The following is a 21737-nucleotide window of genomic DNA, read 5'->3' on the forward strand; positions in this document are numbered from 1 at the left end:
ACTTATTGGGGAAAAAACAGGAATGTCTGTTCCCTTTATATCATGGTAATGCTAATGTAAAACCCATGGAACCAACATAGTAATTGGTTAGAAATGATGAGGGCAAAGGAAATTATTGCTGGCAAAGCTTGAATTGCAAAATAGATTTTTACTACTTTTTTCTCTCTTTTTTAAAATAACCAAACAGACATTTATTCTAGTATTATAAGAGCCCTGGCAACTATTTTGGATTGCCATTAGAAACACTGTAAAAGAGGTAAAAAGTTCCATTACAGGCTCACAAGAAAAATGAGTATTCATCCTATAGAAAATGATGCTACTATTATGAAACTATCAAGCCTCTGAAATTCCATAAACATAAGCATATACAATACAGAGCTAAAATATACAGCAGGTTATAAAAAAACAACATGCCTAAAACAGCTAAAATAAAGCACATTTATAAGTTTGAAATGTAATCTTTTGGAAGTGAATGGCTAAACCAATAAGTAGCTAGTATATGCAATGCAAAAATAGATCTTTAAACATGAAAGCAAATGTTTTCATGATGAGCACACGGTCCTGTGCTGCTAGTTTTCTTAAGAACTATATGGAAGTCATGTGCCATTGCCTTCCTTGAATAATGTTTTTCTAAACTTCCCAACTGGAACTTCCAAGTCTCCTATCTAAGCAGTCATCAAACCTAATCTCACTTAGCTTTTTCAATGACAGCCAAGATTAGTTAAATGCTTCTGATAGAGGAAATTAGAAAATTAAACTTTAAAAAGTTTGCATTTCTTTCCTTTATTATGATGCATGCAAAATCAACCTTAAAATTTAATTCAAACTACTTGTTGTGACCTTCAAAGCACAGATATGCATTGGTTGAAGAAAATGTGGGCATTGTTTATTACTATAGTTTCCTATTTTGTCTCACCACAATCTTAGAAATATGTTTAAATGCTGCAGAATGTCGTGGAAAATGTATTTTAAATCCATTACTATACATGCTGAGACCTTTTATTTCTCAGAAAGATACAGTACAAGCTGATGTATATTATACAGCAGGAAGGTACATCTGTACACATATACAATACTGATGCCTGCATCACAGGTTTCATTTCATTTTCCTGCCTCAATAGATTATCACAACTAAAGTGTGAGAATGAGAGAACAGAAAAGCAGAATTTACAATAAAGTTTGTATATAAATTCCTAAATTAAGGTATACAATAAAAAATACTTATTTGTAGATTTTGCCTCTATATACTGTAATCTGTGGTAGCTCTTTATACTTCATGCTAAAACGTCTTAGACATGGATCACATGTATCCCCACCCTTGATCGTAATTAAATATAAATGATACCCTTATTCTTTTATTTACTATGCTTCCTTCTATGTTCTCAGAATTAGGATAATTCATCAGCAATACCTTGTTTTGAAACTGAATTAAAGTTAATTGTGGAACCTCCAGCCTGACCTTTAAGATTCTGAATCATTTATCCCAATGGTTCTCAACCTGTGTTCCGTGGATGGCTCGGGGGCCATGATGTTGTTGTGGGACACCCCTCCCCCCAAACTAGAAGAATGAAATATTTTGGGAAATATTTAAAAAAGGCAGGATAGGCTATTTCCCCTAAAAGAGAAATGGGAAAAAATATTAAGGGAAGCAGAAACCAGCACCAATCTCCCTGCCCCCAAGCAGAAACAGAGGAAGCCAGCTTTTAGAAATGCAGATTTGGTAATCCATTCAACACAGGATATTTTGAAACTCCTTGCAGCAAAGTTTGACAGCTAACAAAGGCAGAATTGTAGGATTAGAAAGCATCCCCTCACCCAAGATACAACACAGGATGAAAGCTATTGGCCACAATAGGAATTGCCCAACACTCTTTCAGAACACAAGTTCCTTCATTGCACCACCCTCAGAACAGTTCAAACTTCAAAGTCACAAAAACCTATAAAGATCCATCCATTCATTCAATCAATCATTTAGTCAGCTGCTCCAGAACCCTGGTGGTTCTGCTTCATCAATAAACCTTTCTTTCCAATCAGCCTCCATGTTGTTCTCAGTGTCTTTCTCCAGCTTGGAACTGAACCAGATGGATTTTCCTTTCAACATGATCACAGAGGGTTTGTGAAGGCTTGCAGAAATGTTATGATTTAAACCTTGATTTAACTCTTGGTGGTCCGTGGCCATGCTTTCTGGCCACAAAAGATATTTAAAGGGGATCCGTGGTAAACAAAAGGTTGAGAACCACTGATCTAGCTGGTTCTTTTACCTTTTCTTTTTGAAGACTCATCTATAACTATGAAAACATGGAGCCCTATCCTCTCTTTAAAAAGAAGAAGTAAAACGTACAGAAGGTTTATATCAGTGAGAAGGTTCATACTGCTAATAATACAAGGCTGGCCATTAAAAAAATAAGACCCATTAATAGCAGGAAACAGGCTAGAAAAACCACTTGATTACTAGACGGCAAAAGAGAGGCGATATGACTAATGCAAAACTAAATGGATTCTCCATGCCTATTTTTACTGCAAAAGATGTAGCACAAATTCCCGTGCTTGAAGTGACATTTCCAGAAAATCTGAGCAATGAAGACAAACGATGGCAAAAGAAGGCAAATTCTTCTTCTTGTAATGACAGGAAAGTTTCACTGAAGATTAAAGAGCATAAATTATAAACAGTTATCCCAGTGCAGAAATCTAATCATTGGAATCCCTCAATGATCTGTGTGATACATGGCATTTTTAAATTCGTTGCTAATTTAATGCAGCACGATGCAATAGCCAGATTTACTGATAACATCAAGTTGTCAAGTGCTTACAAGTAATTACAAGGAACTGCAAAATAATTCAAACAGTTCAAATGAACATTAAAATATGACCCAATGGGGAAAAAAAGAAGAGCGTGAGACAATGCATATTAGATTTCATGTTTTTTGCACTGATAGGTCTAAACTGGAAATGACAGTTCAAAAAAAGAGAAACAGAGGTTATATTGAACAGTTTAGTGAAATCAATGACTCAGTATGGAACTGCTCTGGAAAAAAAATATGATCAAGATTCCAGGTGCCACTATATTTTGAAAAGAATAATGGAAAGGGGAATCCAAGCAATAAAAATTTTGAGCAATGTCTCCAGCTGGAAGGTTTTGGATTCTTTAAAGTAACCATGTAGGAAATATGATGGAAGCATATAAAACTATATTATGGACAGGAAAAGAGACCCCAAAGTGAAAGTTGCAAAATTCAGAATGCAAGGAGGGAAACATTTTACCCAGTTTGATGGCACGTTGACTGTCATAATATGAGCTGGTGTCCAGTCAACTAGATGGTTTTGAAAGGAAACCAAATAAAGGTATGAATGATCAGAGTACCAATAGCTAATAGCCATGATGGATATTCTGTCTAGTACAAGAGATAACTTATCTCTGTGTATCAGTTCCATTTATCATGACCTATCAGGGCTTTTCCTATCATAAGTATGTTTTCCTTTTGCATCTTCTTTCTTCCACTCTTGAGTACAGTATTGGATACAGATAGTCCTTGACTTACAACCTTTCATTTAATGACCATTCAAAGTTATAACAGCACTGAAAAAATGTGTCTTATAACCAGTCCTTGGATCATGACCATTTAGTTTCCTCCACAAATTCAAGGCCTTGGCAACTGGCATGTATTTATCATGATTGCGGCATCCCTGATCCTGGGACCTGTGATGGTCACAACCTTTCCAGGGAGCTTCCACAAGCAAAGTCAATGGGAAAAGCTGGATTCATTTAATGACCATTGACCATGGTGATTTGCTTAATGACTGCAACAAACAGGTTGTAAAATTGGATGCAACTGACTTAATGACCACATTGCTTGGTAACAGAAAATCTAGGCCCAGTTGTGGTTGTAAGCTGTGGACTACCTATAATGATATGCCACAGTACAAAGATAGGAAGATTTTAAGCCTTAGGCAGAATTTGTTCCTTTACCTAAAGGAAGAGAAGAAGGGAATGCTGTTGTTGTTGATGTTGTTTTTAAGAACGTTCCTCTTCTTTCCTTTGCCTCTGCTGAGAGAAAGAAAGTGTGCAGAGAACTAATAAAGAGGATGTTGGGGAAGTTAAGGCACAATTAAGCAGGAGGAAATCACCTCCAACTTAGATTTATCCTAAATTAAATTCTCAGAGCCAGTTCTGATCTGACAGGGACAAAAATAAAAAGTTTCTGGAGTGAGGAGGCACAATTAAAACATAGTTTCATATTTAATGCTATCACAAACAATAACGTTTAACCAGCACCTATAATCCCCATGATTTTATTGTAAACATTCCTGGTAAGATCCTGAAAACAAAGGTCATTAAGAAATCAAGACTTCCTCCCAGAGATGTTTACATATGAGTATGCATGTTTGGTCAGATCTTCAATAACTTGTGGGAGCAAGTTAAAACTGGTTTTTCAGAGAGGTCCTTGACATATAGAATGTTTATATTCAATTTTTGTTTCCTGATTATATTCAATTTTTGTTTCCTGATCTTTCTCAAGATGTTTTTGAAGACAATTTTGAGAAAAGTTTGCATTTTCAATTATTGTCATATTGTACTGTGCATCCAGATGAAGCCTATAGGATGGGGATTACATTTTTAAAATAGCAGAAATAAAATGAAATAACACATAGTTTTTCAAAGCAAGTTAGAATAGATTCACCAAATGCCACAGTTTTCTGACTTTATTGGACTCAGTGGAAAATTAGTCTATTTCTCTAAAATTAAATATATACATTTTCTAAAGTATATCGTATTCTAATTCCTAAAGTGGAAAAGGTCTGGTAAACAAAGAGAAGTTCGAACATAAGCAATGTCCTACCAAACTAGATCTCTAGTTCATCTAATCCAGCAGTCTCTTCTGTCAGTGGTAAAAAAATTAGACAAGAAAGCCCACTAATCTCCCAGCAAGTGGTCTTCAAAGGCAGTTATGCTGTCATCAAGGCTATATAGCATTAACCCTCATGATTTTCATAAATTGGCCTAACGCTTTTTAAAAGCCAGCCTACTACAATTCCTGCTAAAGAAAAAAAACATCATTTTCATTCATCGTCAAGTGTTATCCAGGCCTTCTTACACATATTCTGAGTCTTGAAAGGTTTCTTAAGTTACTTACTTTTTAAGTTACCTACTTCGTAAAAAAGTATTTTAAGAATGTGGAATCTCTAATTCTTCCTCCTACTTCCCCATTTGCTTTCTATATTTTTTTCCTTTAACTTGCTTCCTTAGTTCCATTAGTTTCAATGTTAAACTATAGATTTAAGTAATTGTATTTTAGTTTAATAAATTAAAATATGATTTACTGTTTTGTCCACATAAGCAACTACTGTCACTTCTGTTTCTTTCTGTGTAAGCCCTTTAAAAGAAAGAAAAACAGAAATCATGACTACTACCAACACTACTTGTATTGCAAGGTTAGAGAGCCAGTTTGATGTAGCAGTGATGCATCAGGTTAGAAATTCAGAATGTGAGTTCTAGTCCCACCTAAGGCAGAAAGCCAGTTGGGTGACCTTGGCCCAGTCACTTTCTCTCAGCCCTAGCAAAGAGACAATAGCAAACTTCTAAAAAATCATGTCAAAGAAACTGCAGGAATTTGTCCAGACAATCTCGGAGAATCAGACATGATTGAATAGGATAAAAATAACTTGTAAGGTTAACAGAATCTTGCAAGTCTGAAAGCAGTTCTCCCCTTCCTTGCTTTTACTTTCTAGAGAATTACAGAGGTCCCTTCTGAGACACTTTCTCAATCCTTTGTTGGACTGGGGTATCTCTTGTCTAACCATTGCCCTGACTGTGGCTCCTCTTCCGCTCTCCCAAGGTTATTCTCACAGTCCATTATAGCTACAGTAAGAATTTTCAAATTCAACACAGCTCTTCATTTCACCTAGACTGGAAAAATTTGCAACCAGAAAAAAAATGTTATCTAGTTATCTACCTAAAATCATGGATGCATTAACTGAAATGGTTTATATGGCCACCTGCCTCACACACGTGACTAGGCAGCAGTCAACATCTGAGAAAGGCAAATGAAACTACATGTGTTGGAAAAGTCATTTATATTTGAGCATATGAAATCAAGATCCAGCTGTGAGAACAAAAAGAAGAGAATTGAAATGCTATATGAAAATGAATGATATTGTGATGTTCTATGTATTTCAGACCATTTTTTTTCCAGTGGTTCTTATTTCTTTAAATTGGTCCACCACTACCTATGTAAAAAAAAAAACCAACAAAAAAAAAAAACAAATACAGTCCTTTAAAACTGCTTAAATCCTACTGAATATTAGCATGAAAGCCTCTTTGTGTATTGTGTATCAACTAATTGACCAAAGCCTAATTGTCATTTTTTTTTCTTTCCTTACTCATCAATTATAGTGAGCATTCCAATCTCCCCTGGCATCACAGAATTTGAAGAGGAACTGGGACAGAAGAATTTGCAGGGTATAGCCAATGGGTTTCACAGAACCAGGATTAAGCCACCTGCAAGAATATTTTATAATCTATTCTGGCATTATTCAATGTTGGGGGTTCCTTCACTGAATAGTTCTAATTTATGTTTCATAACAAACCTTCCCACAAATAATGGTGGATAATCATGTTATCAAAGTAACAATGGAAAAACATAGCTTCCACTTTCCAAGTAATAATACACTTCCAGAAAGACAACCAAGTTAAGTTAATAGGAAGTAAGTTGCTGCCTACGGATTCGTTTTAAAATAAGCCCATTAGTCTCCATATTGACACAGGAGAATTCGTAATCCTATTAACTACTCAGCTGTTTTATAATATATGATAGTGTATAAAATGATACAGTTCTAACCAAATACCACGCCATCTTAGCATAAAACATTCTGAGTCAATTTCTTTTCGGAAACAACATTGAAACAAATACGCAGTGAGTCCCATTCTATCGATAGTAACATTTTTCTTTCCACATTTAGACTTTCCCTCTCTCTTTTCCTAAAAAACAGGTTGCCTGATGAATCTATGGTGTAAATCTGTCTTATATAACACCTTTGAGATCAACAGATTTATCACAATATCAGCTTTGGTAGACCACATTCACTGAACCTGATTTTTGAAGTGTTATCCTAAATGATATTCAAAAATAGCTTTGTCAATATTTATAGCTTATAAAATCATGACGATTGTTTTCAATCAGTTTTTTTTGACTCCTGGTGACTGTCTGGACTAGTCTCTGGTTTCTTGTTACGATTTCAAAAGCAGTGTGCCATTGCTTTGTTCTGAGGGCTGACAAAAGAGATTGGTCCAAGGTCACTCAGCTGGCTTTGTACCTAAGGCACGACTAGAACTCACAGTGCCTTAACCATTACATCAAATTGACTCATGGAATTAATTATTAGTGTGTATATTTCAATTCTAACTTCATTGTTTATGTTCTATTCACACAGAGATTTCTGTTGCAAGATTGCCTTGCCTTCATGCACTATGTATCATAAAATATATGCAATTTTTCTATGGAGCTATTAGGATCCTTTGTTGATTTCTTTGAAGATAAATATCTCCAAATATAGATATTAGTAACTTTGTTACAGATAACATTTAGCCCTGTTAATGATGATGGGATTTGTGACTGTTATTAATGACAATTGATAACTGTGAATCCTCACAGTAATTCTCCTTCCATGATGAGCCTGGGCCTGTGCCCACAATAGATATGTTTTACCTTGTTTCTTTCAAAATATACTCTATAAGGATGGAGAAATCTGAAATCATCTGAAAGCTATATTATGCTAAGTGGGATACAAGCAAAATTGACCTTGAATACCACTATTGCTATTTAATGATTAGAGAAAACTTAAATTTCAAGGTTTTTTCCTCTTCCAGTTTGAAAACAAGAAGGCAGGTTTTTCTTTGATGGAAAAAAGCTGGCGGGAGGGGGGCTAAAAATAGAGGAAAAAGTATGAGACATGAAAGGGGCTTTTTATTGTCTGTCTGCTGATGCTATGAACTAGTAGAACAATAGTGATTATTTTTTCCAGAAGCTATTATTTTATTCTTTTCATTTGATGTATTTCATGTTTTATTTTGCAGCTCATAGCTGATGAAAGCAACACCTAGAAGGCTTTGTATGACCAAATCTCAAGGACTCATACAAAAGAGACCAGGTGAGAAAGTCAACTCATTCTCAATATAGTTAGCTCTAAATCTGTATCTCACAAAAATAAAGGAGCTAGGTAAGATGAGCTAATTTGCACCACATATTTAATTATTATAAAAAAGATGAATTTCTATGAACTGAATTGGAATAAAAATACATTTATTAGGGTACCAGATGGATGTATTTGTATATATCTGGCAAAATACTATCTCAATGGCTTTTTATGAATAAATTGGTAACAGTAGAAACTGGATTTAAAGTTAAAACTTCATTTTAAAAACCAGGTCAAAGGTAATAAAATGTAACAATTGAATTTAATAATTAACAGAATATATTCTTTATAGTTTGGTCATCATGTGGTGCCTAGATACCATAAAATAAAGAAATATTCAGTGGAATTAAACCTTAAAATTGTATAGTAATTAGAAAAAAAGACCAACTAGTCTTTCACGAAACCAAGGCTATTTTGGCATATTATTGTCATTTGATTTGGAAGCTGAAAATAGTTGCAACAATCTGTTGGATCACCAATTCCTCATTTTAAGTATATGAGAGCTATTCTAGACAAAACAAACCATATTTTTGTGTGCCACCTCCACATAATTAATAGAGAAGGAATCGTTTTGCACATAATGCAACTTAACCCAATGCTTTCCTTAAACCTGAAGATTCCTTGAGTTTGAAACTCAAAAATGGATTTGCATACATAATAGAAAAGGACATGTAGTCTCTAAAAAAAAAAAATCTGCATTTAGAAAGAAGACAGAAAAGAATGAATTCTTGAATGGCGAAAGGCAATATTTGTAACCTGTTGTTTCTTCTTTTTCTAAATCCCAACATTTTAATGATACAGTAATAATATTTTAAAATAGCATATCAATAAATGAAAATATAGCACAGCAAAGGGTCAGGAATGGCTCCAAGTAGGGAGAATAGCTACTTCTATATTCTGTATCTGATATATATCTATATTTGATCACTTCAGCCTCACTTGTATTCAGATAAGTTCATTTGGCCACAGTTCTACGTAATTCTCTCCCCCCCCCACCTCCTTTTCCTAAACTAGTCAAGAAAACCTTCTTTTCTAGTTTAACTTTTCTGATTATATGAACTTGCTAAGAAATTTCTGAGATAAGAAATATTTTCAGGAAGGCCCTATCAGACATTGTAAATGATGAGCTTTGTTCTGGTTTCATGGTCACACTATTTTATTCAAAAGGAGGCCTGTAAAAAATGTCTCCAATATCTCTTGCAAAATGTACAACCTCCATCTAAAATACACATATTAAATTAGGTCCCCTATAGGGAGAAGGGAAGAACAGATTTGATTATTGTCCCAGGTTTTTTTTTAAAGAACATACATTTTTTTATATATAGAAAAGGTTTATTCCAGGGAAAAATTACTCTTGAAAAGAAAAATTTGGATTGTTAGCACCAACAGCATAAAAAAAAATAAAAAACCTTAAATTAATGTAGTTAATTTACACTTGTTGATATTGAACATTACCGATGTTAAAATATTGCAACTGCTAATGCTATTACAATTGCTTCTGACAATTGTATGTAGGAGAAATGACCATTTGTTATACTAAATTATTTATGTGCTACTTCAAATGTATCTTCAACAAATTCTGTATATAATCACTGAATGCCCTTAACAGTATAACTTGAGATAGAAAGTATATTTATGTTTCTGCATGAACACACATGCTCAAATATATATGAGAAGCATCTTCCTAACTTTTCTGACCAAGACTATGTAAACAGCAAATTAATGCCAACATTAAATCATAATAAACAACCTTTATAGCTGTGGTTGGCAATTGACTGTGGACAGAAAGGTGCCTCAGGATACTACCTTGATGCTTGTCAAGGTTTTCTGTCTTTTATATCATCACTAGTACCATCATCACATCACCTAGACATTTTTTTTTTACTTTGTACAAGTATCAAGAAGCAAAATCCCAATTACTCTGCTCCTTTCCTTTCCCACTATTCCTCCAGGGTCCACATGTTTTTGAGCTTTTTTCAGAAATGGGAAAAAGTGTGGAGAGATGAAGGCCAGAGGTCTGCTGTTTTACAACTTCAAAAGAAAGGAAGAGTAGAAAGGAAAAACTGTCTTAAATAAATGAAAATGACAGTAAAAAGTTATGATGGAAGAGGGGGCAGCCCAGAGGGAGATGAAAGAGAGAAAGGAGGCTTGACAGAAAAGCAAATGACCATAACTCATGATGGAAATTTACAGGTGTGTGTAAATAGAAGACAAAAAAGATTTAGAAGTTACCCGGAAGGAATCAGGCATTAAGAATGTGTGAGTTTGGATCAAGAGGTTTGGATTATAATGTATTTATTATTTTATATACTAATGGGGTAGGCATGTAGTGATTTTTTAAATACATTTCAAGGGAAAATGATTTGGGAGTAGTCTTCATATTAGAAGAAAATTTCATTGGAGAACTTGAATTTAGAACTTGGAGAGCTGATGAAATTAACTTTTTACCCATACATTTCAAGGGAAAATGATTTGGGAGTAGTCTTCATATTAGAAGAAAATTTCATTGGAGAACTTGAATTTAGAACTTGGAGAGCTGATGAAATTAACTTTTTACCCATACTTATCCTTTATCTAGAGTAGAATACTGTGGGATCAAATGATACCTAGTTTGTGCTAGTTTGTCTTTCTTAGAAATTTTACTGCATCCTTTTTTAAGGAAAAAAGATTTAATAGAAATATGTGGTTGCTCATTTGTGCCCATAACCCCCAAGGTTGAAGGCTACTGTGTTATGTAACAGGTTTGGTGGAAGAGATTAATCATGATTGTAAACTTATAAACAATGCTTTTTCCCTAAGAAACTGGGATCAGGTAAAGATGTCGATCACTTGATATTGGTGTTGTCAGAAACAACCATAGATTTATAGTAACTCCTCAACTTTTTATTCAAAACAAAATAAGAATGAACTCATTAACTGGTGAGTAAGTATATTGGACTTCTAAGTAAATATGCCTAGAGGTAAATTCCAAAATTTAATCTATTTTATCATATAGGTTAAGGATCACTGATATCAGCAAACAAGCAGGCAATCTATATTTCCTTATAAACATTCTATTATAGTACTGCCAAGGTTTAGGAATAATCTATCATCACTTCCATGGAAATATACTGCAAGTGAAATTTGAATCAAATAAATCACCAACTTTTATTCTTGCTCCTGAAAAAAAAAAGTTTGATGCAAGGACACCACCATTCTTATGCAAAGTAAGCCTCTATATGACCTCTTAGATTCGCCTAAATTAACTGTAGCCTACACCCAGTAGATTCTCACTGAATTTTGCCCTTAATCATGGTGAGAGATTAAGGGTAATTAATGTAAAACTAATATTTTCTCCTCAATCCTTTCCTCACACAAGCACAAGTTCTTTAGATTGAATTTATATCACACTTTAGAATTTATTAGCATTCGTGTTTAAGCTTAAGCTTACCTAGAAGCTGAAAGTAGCTTTGAAACTGAATTAACGCCAACTTCAATTTAACTATAATACATGTAACCATGATCTTTAACTATGATTAAGTCAGTGGGGAAAAGTTCAGCATGACAAAAGAGTTGCTTGTGAAGAAAGGATTTAATAATCTATAGATTGTCCAAATCTGAAATTAATGTAAGGAATCTTTTTTTTTTTTTTTGCACATAGACATATTTAAATTCTGAATGACTTTAGGAAAGAATTGAATTTAGTAAAGGTGAAATAATTTGGAACATCAAAGACCTTGTATGAATAAATTTTAACATTAGCACAAGTATTTAGCAATCCATTTGATAATGTATCTTTTATACAATCTGTATTACAAATATGTATTAATAAGTGGCTGTATATTTTTTTGTAAAAAATTGTTCTTACACTCTTGAGAATACAACACAGCAGGTACTGAAAGCGTTCATTAATGTCAATATACTAAATAAATATTACAAACATAAACACATTGAAAAATACAAATTGAGCATTTTGTGTTAACTCTAATTTAGCTTTCACAAAAGTTCGTGTTATTTTAATTTGCTTTAGATTAGATTTTGCCTTCTTGACAGTATGTAGGCTTGCATGTTTCACAATGTCTTAGTCACTGCCAAATTTAAGAACTTATTTTTTGAAAAATCTGACTATCGAAAAGCTTTTTAAAAGGATGAATGCTGTCTTCCTTATATCAGCAAGAATATTAACTTCTCAATAATTTTGGTTTCAGAAAACTGACATCCTGCTGGTAACCAAAATTATGTTCAAATGGCTTGTGTAAAAACAAAGCCCTCTGTCCCTGATGTAATATATTACAAAAATCACTTTTATATTTTTACAGTCTTTACAAATTATTTTTCCCACCATAAAAACTGGAATTTTCAATAAAAGTCAAAGTATGTCTCCGCAAGAAAACTGAATTTTATTCCAAAATGCACAAACACCCATTCTTCCACTTCTAATAGAAGTCCCGTATACTTCAAAACTAGCAGGGCACATATAAAATATTGAAACAGTCAAGACTAATCCCATTTTCCACTCATCAACATTCTAAAATAATCACATACGTGATCCCAAACAGTGAACAAAAATGTTACAGAAATACAAGATGCAGTGCAAAGTCATGTCAGCAGGGGGCAATCCAGCATGAGCAAAAAGAGGCCAGAATTGTTCCCTTAGGACTCTCTTAACTGTATGTCTGAAACAGTATCTGCTAAATAGCACAACTGTCAATAAATCTGACCAGCTTTTTACACTCTATAAATCATAACAGTTAAACAATACCAATGTATTCAAATGGCAATCATTCATTTGGGAAAAAAAAAGAATTTATTTCAGATGCCCTTGTGAAGCCTCACAAATCCATTTCCTCTGGGTTTGTGTGTGTATAGCAATTCAATATCATTTCAAATGAAAAACGCAGCCAAAGATATTGTTATTCCTTAAAATCCACTGGTCACAATTTTCATATTCAGGTAGTCCTAAATCAATGTACGGGGGGAGAGGGAGGGAGGGAGGGAGGGAGGGAGAGAGAGAGAGAGAGAGAGAGAGAGAGAGAGAGAGAGAGAGAGAGAGGAAGAAAAAGAAAGAGGGAAAAAAAAACAGGCACCAGATATATTGGGGAGGGTGTAGAAAAGGGATGGCCTAAAACATTGCTGCCAATGTAAATAAAAGGAGGGGGGGAAAAGCCCAGAACTTTCATTGGTTCCCCTTCCCTGTAACAGGATGTAATATATTCCAGACCTTAATACAATGTAGGAGGTGGAGATGGGTGGGAGTGATCTGAAGTACTCACCATATTGACTTCTGACACCATGTCTATGCTGGCTATGTCTATGTTCATGCCAACAGCCACAGGAGGACCTGGAACATAAGACAGTCTGCACTGTGATCTTTAACCATTTAACTCATTTCAGGGAAGATTAGCTCAGACTCCAGAAGGGGTGGGGCACAAGGACTTCTCAGTCTTAGTTACCCCCTTCCAGGGTCTCGCTCTCTCTCCCAGTAGCAGGAAGCCTTTACGTAACTAACACACATGCTTATACTTTCCTCCCTGTAGGGTTGCTACATTACTAACAGGGTGCAGGGTCTTTTTAGTTGGTCAGACAGAGGGAAACCTCCGACCAACTAGAGGAAATTAGGAGGACTTTAAAGCAAGTAGGGCTTTGATTCCCACTTTCCGCGTGGACTCATCTTAGTGAACGGAGTCTAGCAAAGTACAAAGTCAACCCATCCCAAATTCCAAACTATTCTGTTCACTGAATGTTCTCTTGTTGTGTATTCCAAAGGACTCTAATTTAAATTTAGGTTTAAAACATCGCAGACACATGCACATGGAAATATTTCACTAAAAGCAAAGCCCCTGGGTGGTTTGAATGACATGAACATTCCATTTGCAGGATATTTGCACTTTAAAATACTCATAAAATACCACAGGGATAGATACGGTAGCTTGATGAATGAGCACTGGATAAACTTAGGACATTAGCATCTCAATAAACCTAATTAAAGTTTAAATTACAGACAGCAATGTACACCTCCTGCCAACACATATTCCTACAATGAGGCCAATCCCACACATACATATACAAAATAGTCATTGTATGTTAGAGAAAATTGGAAAACAGTGACTTAACTTGGAAAAATCTTCAGAAATGACAATTCCAGTGCATTAGAGAGAGGCAGCTCCCTGACAATGTTTGAAACAGGCACTCACAACCCAGAGCATGGCAGCTTAGGCATGCAGCAAGATTCTTCCACAAAAGCAATCAAATTACCTCCAAAATCTGGCCTCAGTCGAATGTCGTAGCCTTTCAGCAATCTATCCACAGTCTCTTTTACTAGGGACATATTGCTAGGATCATTAGCACTAAAGAGAGACAAAGAAAAAAAACATCAGTACAGAGACATTTTCTGTCTTCCCTCTCTCTCTCTCTCTCTCTCTCTCTCTCTCTCTCTCCCCCCCCCCCTCAAAATGCATTTTGCACCTTCAGTTTATCGGAAGCATACAATACATTTCAAAGTGAAGGACTGAGGGGGGGGTGGTTAAATTAGAAGAGAACCTTTAATCACTTACCTCTGTGCACAAACCACTGTTATTATAAAGGGCAACGACCAAATCCCAAAGCAACCTTTTTTCCGGACTCTCAGCATCCCTTTAGCTTTTGATAGGATTTTAGGGTTTCAATAGAAGAGAAGAAGCGATCCAACTTATTCTAGCCAGTGCAGTAATTCTAATGTGGAACGCATGCGCACGGTGTACCACAACATCAAAAGGAGCAGTGGTTGATGCTGGAGATGGAGCAAATTTCCTTGGCAAAAGAGAAAGAGGGAAGGAAGGAAGGAAGGAAGGAAGGAAGGAAGGAAGGAAGGAAGGAAGGAAGGAAGGAAAAACAAAGGAATTTAAAAAAATGAAAAGGGAAGAAAAAAATGCATCATTTAAAAGAGAGTAAGGCACAAGAGGCTTAGCAGCATTTTGTTCTCCTTCTGAGTTTTACAATGTATGGGCTGCACTGTAGCAACCCGAGAAGTTTCAAGAGTTGCAGTACTTTTTTAAGCTAATTTAAAAGCGAGAAACGTGCAACATCAGATTAGGAATGAAGACAGAAAGAGGTTAAAAAGGAATCCAAGGCGTACACGTGTGGTGGTGGTGGTGGTGATGGGGGGGGGGAGCTAGACTTTTTGTTCCTTGAGAATAGCAAATGGTGTGTGAAACCAGGGAGGGAGGGGGTCCGAGTTTGCAGTCGGTGGCTAGAAAGGACTCAGCCTATAGCATTTGGGGGAGGGGGCAATGCCAGATGATGACGAGTTGCTTGGAAGGGGCTAGATGGCTGTCTGCTCTTCCGGGAGGGGGGGGGGTAAAAAAAAAAGAAAGGCGGTTTGGGGGACACAGAAATGAAAGACTGGGGATCGTGAGTGGCGTTAGGCATACTACGATCTTAAAGGTTCTTTACATCAGAGTAAAAAAAAAAAAGTACAAAAGTCAGATCCTGCCCAGCTTTTCCATCAAGCAAAGGGTCTGGTTTCAAAGGCCATCTCCCGCTCTCGCTTTCCTCCCTACGGATCAAGCAGCCCAGAAAGGATGGGCAAGCGGGGAGGGAGGTCGTGCCTAAATACCACCGTACCTGGGGGAAAAAAAGGCGGGGGGGAGATGGGAAGAGAAGATGTGGTGGTGTGGGGCAGGGCAAGGAGGGGAAGTTATCCTCCCGGTGACCATGCCGCCGCCGCCGCCGCGCATTTTGCGCTTACAGTCTCCTTACCTTCTCGGATAGCAAGCCGCAGAAATGCAATATTCGGGACTCAAATCAGCGCTTCGGAAGAAAACGGAGAGGAGCCGTAAACCGATCTGGGGATGCTTTGAATGACATTTATATCCCCAGTAGCAGAGCGAGACCCGAAATGCTTCCTTGTAAATATGCCTGCTGCCGTTGCTGATGCTGCCAACTCCTTCCCTCCACCGCCACTTCCTCCTCCTCCTCCTCCTCCTCCTCCTCTTCCTCCTCCTCCACCTCCTCCTTCTTCTCCTCGTCCTGCAAAATCCCACTTGAAACGGCCGGGAATCTGTGCTGCTTCATTGAACGGGTACGGGGCCGGAGTGCTCGCCTTGCCTGGGATGGGCACGGGAAAAGGGGGAGGGGAAAAAAAAGAGAATTAAGCGGAAAACACTCGGATTCTTCAATTACGTCTCGAAACACTTAATTTGCTGCAGGAGAGAGTAAGAAGCGGGCGGGGGAGCGTGGCACGCCGCGCGAGGCGGAGGGGCATCAGCGCGCGCAAGGAAGATGTGAACTGTGCGCGGAGAGGAGACGCCGAAAGCCTCCACAGCTCCTCAATCAACGTTTAGTCATTCCTCGCACATAGACCGTGACAGCTACCCAGCCCCCCCCCCCCACCACCATCCGCTTGCCGGTCGCCTCGGCTTGCCTTCGGGAGGGCTGAAAGCAGGTCCCCGCAATCGGCCAATCCCACCCTTCTCCCACTCGCGTCGCTCTCGCCCTCGCCGTAACCCACAGGCGCGCCATCAAAAGCTGGCGCGAAAGAAAGAGGCCCTTCCTTCCCAGAGAAACCGCCTTTCGGCACCCCGCGCAACACCGAGGACTGGGTGCCTAGATTCCACCACCACCCCCACCTTCTCAGCTCGGCATGAGCGGTGGGGGAAGAGTCGGGCTCTTTGACAGTATATATGTTCCGCAGAGGCCACCGGAACAGAAGCTCCGAGAGCTAGCCTGAGGGAAAACGGGCGGCGGCGGCGGCGGCGGCGGCCTTTACAGCTCGGCGCTTCACGGAGCCGCCAACCGATATCGGCAGCCACAAGCCAAGAAGCGCCCTCAGGGCGCGCCACTCCTTCCTCCTCACCCTTAGCGAGTCTTTAGCGAAGAGCGAGCCTCGGGCCCCGAAGTGCGGGTGTGAGGGAGAGAGAGAGAGAAAAGGGGGGGGGATCTAAAATGTCGGGGAGAATAACTCTTCGCGGGTCGTGAGAGACGAAAGGTGGTCTGTTACCGGCCAGGCTTCCCACACCTGTACATAACATGGCACAATTACGTTTCGGCCACCTTTTGTTGTTCTGTGCCATCTTTATCTGTCCCAGTTTTCAAGGAGTGTTTTCCTTTCTGATTAAAGAAGTGTTACCATGGATACAAACTGACATGCTTTGCCAACTCTTCTATTGTGGATGCGGTTAGGTTGACTCTTAGGAATTGGGCTCAGCTCAGCTCTTATAGGACATTTTGAGGGGCTGGAGGCATGCCCTGTTTTCTCGCGCCTGCATTGTCCTGCAGGAACATCATGGGTTGGGCAGTAAGAGAAGCTGCTTCTTTCACACTCGGATCTCCCTCCTACCTGTCAGATCTGAGCCAATTCCTATTTTTGAGACCTGGGTCGCTTGCACAAGACACTAGCTCACCGGCAATTGCTATATAAGGCTACATAAGGAAATGGGAGAGCAGCTTTGTAGTTTCATAGCTCAACCCCCTTACTATTCTTAGGTTATCTTTGAACACAGGTTTAATAGTGTTCTATGTGAGCACTAAAACCATCTCTAAAAGGAGACTCATGGTAGCTGATCTCAGCTATTAGTTGGGCTCCCCTTGAATACATTTGTACGAACACTTGCACAAATGAAAGTGAATTTTAATAGATGGTGAAACCCACTGCTTTAGCCATCTGTCAAACACACCTCACCATTATCTCACATTAAGAGTAACTGGTGGATATTTTACCACTATGTAGTGTGGTTTCATGGGAGGAGACGGAGGCAAAACAGTCCCTATCTCTTAAAATGTCTTGTTCATAATACATCAGGACAATACTAGGGTGGGAATCACCTACGGAAGCAGCACATTTTATGCTGCTATAGTTTTCAGGCTAATAGCTCATTCTCTCAGCTTTGAGGAAGAGCTAAACTGACATAGTTTAAATTGGGTTGGCAATAGCAGCTCACACCAGAAAAGAGATAATGTACAGTGGGGGCGAGGAAAAGGCCACAGAGCAAGAAATACAGTATCCACAATGCAATGTCAGTATAGAAAGAATCCCCTATCAGGAGGCAGCAAGTGACTGAGGAAGTATATGTCAAGAGGGGTGAATAACATTTGAAATTGCTGTTCTTAATTTGATCCTCAGCCCTTTCTCTGATGGTGCAAGCATCTGGCTCTTGGAGTCAGTTTATCTGGGGAATTGATCCAGTTACACAAGTAATGACAGCTCATCTGGCATCTGAGTTCTGGAGTCCATGGCATCTGTAATGAGCAGTAAAGCAGTACGAAGTCTCCATTGAACTGAACTTGATTCCTGGTGATTTCATGGATTCATACATCAGGCTTTTTGTCAACTATAGAAACTATTTTTTAAACTTCCTAGATTGGTAATTTCTCATCCAAATGCTTAAGTGGTAGGACCCTGTTTAATTTTCAAGGACATAAAGAAGAAATTTGCAGGATATGTTTCTGCTCTAATTAGGTATAAGTAGTAAAAAGTCTTGAATTACTGCCAATGGTAGCATCCTACCATTGTATATAGACCTGGTAAACTGATACTGGTGGGGTGAAGGAATGAATGAATGAAACATGTCCTTAACTTCTTCCCTGAATTAAGCCATTTCTCAACCTTTTTTGAAGCTTGAAAATCAGTTAGAATCAAAAACAGAACTGAGGAAATGATAGTTATTAATACATAGGACACATGCTAGGACAGGAGTGTCAAACTTGTGGCCAGATGTGTCACACACTGGCCATGGCCACACACACCCTCACCCCGTTTAGTGAAGGAAAAAAGTAACTTACGATGGGTGATGACATGACGTCGTGAGTTTGACACCCCTGTGCTAGGAGGAAATGGCTAGAAAGCAGAGGGTTAATTATCCAAACACTCTCCAAACATAGTTCTGATCATGCTCACTTCAATACTGACTATCTGAACTCATCCCCAATATAATGTGTGAAAAAACAAAACAAAATAATAAATTCTATCCTGTCTGTTATTGAAAGGTAGAATAAGAATTTACAATAATGACTTAATCTCACACATGGATGGAACCAAATGAGGCCAATATAATGGGACCAAAGGAAAATATGAGTGTTGTCAGGTGTAATTGTTTTGTAATAAAGCACAATTTTAGTCCAGTTAAGTTTATTGTTTCCCCATGGAACTAGCTTCCATTCAAGGTCTTTTCTTCCTTGGACCCAACCATGTCACAAATGCCAGTAAACCTTTTAAGTACCATGTCCTCATGAGGCTATCTCCATTTTATCTTCAGTCCATTACTAACTATTCCAGTGTCAAAACGGGGTTTCCCTTATTCCAAAACAGCATTGAAATATATCCATGGACTCTGGCCCATTTTGTGTGTGGGAGCAGTGGTAGAGTCAAGTTCTTTCAGTCGAGGCTCTCTGTCTCTACCTGAAAGTCTTTTAAACTCATGAACTCCTTCTATGGTCAGTCAGCTATTATTTTAATTCCTTTTGAACAGTGGTTTAACATTTTTCTACAAGACAGATAAGCCAATGTTTAGAAACTAAACAAAAGCTGGAAGGTGCAGGAGGAACAATGCACTGGTAGAGAGGTATGTTCTTCCATACAACATTCCATCTGTGTTTGTTGTTAATCAGATTTTTAATAGTTGAGCCCTGAGCAAAGGAGAGCAGTCCTATGGAGCTTTCAAAACTGCAAGGTCTCCAATCTCAATGAACATATCTGGCAACTTGTGGGTTAGTGAATCTGGTAGGATAAAGAGTTAAATTTGCTGCTGCCTAGAAGCATCAGAATTCAGGGGATGAGGGGCCGATGTTGGGCTTCCAGTTTTGTGGCATGATTACTTTTATTAGGGTAGGGTACAAAGTAATTTGTGGGACCTAGAACTATTTTTATTCTTGTAATTGTGAGCAATGCATTTGATAACCAATTGTGCAAAGCCTATCCCATTTGAATATCTCCTCAAAAACTTCTTCATGTTGTAGAATGAGAGTTACATCAGAGACAGAACTTTGGCCACAAAAATAATCTCTCACAAAATCGCTTTAAACCTGACACAGAGCTGACTTAATACTTTGGGAGTAATGTGAGAAGTTACTTGGCTTTTTGTCATCTGTCCAAAGCCAACATAATAAGTGCCAAGAGTTAAGATGTAGTTTGGGGAGCAAAGTTATTGTTTTTTTCCCCCCTGGTTTCCATGCCATGTCCTCCAGGCGACTGTGGAATGAGAGAACTTGTCAGGAGTGAATCAGCTTTTGCCTCAGCTTTTTAGAAGATTGATAGGATGGTTGGAAGGAGTACAAACTTTATTGCTGGTTACCATTCAGAAAAGGGAGTCCCTCTGGTTTTTTTGAACCTGCTCCAAGCCTGAATATTATACATTTTCCACCTGAATTGCCACCTTAAGGACAGCAAGGATAGAACAAGTTGGATCTATGCCCATCTCAGCATAATGCTCGGCTGACAGAGAGATTAGTTATTCAGGTTACTTCCCGTTTGCCAAATTTGCTTGTGGCAGTATTAGGAAGTTTTATGTGAATGTATAAGCATACTTTATACTTTTATTTTAATGTTACCTAGATACCTTATATTAAAAGCCATTTATTTTTGGTCGGAGGGAAACTAAAACAGGAAGAGAGACACAAATCAAAGAGGGAAAGGCAGTCTCTGTCGATTGTACTTGTTTAACTATCCATGACTAATTACAAAATGCAATATTTTATCCTATACTGTTTTAATCACCCCTGTTCTTTAGATTTCCTATCGTGATCAAAATTAAGATCCTCATTAGTGATTTACGGCAGGGGTGAAATTCAAAATTTTTCCCGGTTCTGTGGGCGTGGCTTGGTGGTCGTGGCAGGGGAAGGATATTGCAAAATCTCCGTTCTCTCCCCAGTCTGGGCCCAGCCAGAGGTGGCATTTGCCAGTTCTCCAAACTACTCAAAATTTCCGCTACCAGTTCTCCAGAACCTGTTAGAACCTGCTGGATTTCACTCCTGATTTACAGTGTTTCCTAGCATCACCCACTCACTATTGCAGGGGTATCAAACTTGCGTTGTCAGGTCATCATGTGATGTATACCAACTTTTTTCCCCTTTGCTAAACCAGGGGTAGGCGTGGCCAGCACATGACGCATTCAGCCCGCGGGCCGTGAGTTTGACACCCCCCGCACTATTGGGTTGAGATAATAGTAAGGAGGACAGTTTTGTATTGTCTCAATGATGTCTAGGTGACCCTAGAAGATGCTATTAATCAGTATTGGTTAAATGACCTGAGGCTGTGTTCCTACGACATGCAGATTCGCAAACCGTCCAACTACATTTTAGCCTAATATGTTGAATGAATCCAGTCAGTTTAGATAATTTATCATTCAATATGTCATAGAAATCCAGAAAATTGGGATAATAGAAATTAATTTAAACAAGTACATATGCTGTACAAACAGAACCTAAACTTATTAGTTTAGAACACATCTATCATATCACTAACACTTGAACTTTCCTGTCCTAACAAATTTTGAATTGTTTTTGTTTGTTATATGTGTGTTCTGTCCCCGACTCGCACACGCACACAAACAGTCAGCCAGGAGTTCATAAAACCAGCAGTCAGGAATTTCTTTGAG

At 38.1% G+C, this 21737-nt stretch overlaps 1 protein-coding gene across 16 annotated transcripts in view; it reads right to left on the reverse strand.

Annotated features, from left to right (window-relative positions):
- The window catches only part of GABRB2 (gamma-aminobutyric acid type A receptor subunit beta2), a 321436-nt gene that overhangs the window by 109370 nt on the left and 190329 nt on the right, over positions 1 to 21737 (reverse strand). For 5 of the 16 annotated variants that reach the window (XM_087887361.1, XM_087887359.1, XM_087887354.1 and 2 more), the window contains 4 exons: positions 15907 to 16254; positions 14724 to 14938; positions 14425 to 14516; positions 13443 to 13510 (listed from right to left, as the gene is read on the reverse strand). In XM_087887361.1, the coding sequence (XP_087743487.1) occupies positions 13443 to 13510; positions 14425 to 14516; positions 14724 to 14800 (237 nt within the window). In that variant the 5' untranslated portion in view covers positions 14801 to 14938; positions 15907 to 16254. Of the gene's footprint in view, positions 1 to 13442; positions 13528 to 14424; positions 14517 to 14723; positions 14959 to 15906; positions 16255 to 16570; positions 16692 to 16775; positions 16975 to 17002; positions 17240 to 21737 lie in introns of those variants that run through there. The other 11 variants (XM_087887355.1, XM_034406374.3, XM_060688593.2 and 8 more) reach the window with 11 other exon arrangements.

This window comes from Pantherophis guttatus, chromosome 2, assembly GCF_059756535.1.
Source record: "Pantherophis guttatus breed Tessera chromosome 2, ASM5975653v1, whole genome shotgun sequence".
Classification (NCBI taxonomy): domain Eukaryota; kingdom Metazoa; phylum Chordata; class Lepidosauria; order Squamata; family Colubridae; genus Pantherophis; species Pantherophis guttatus.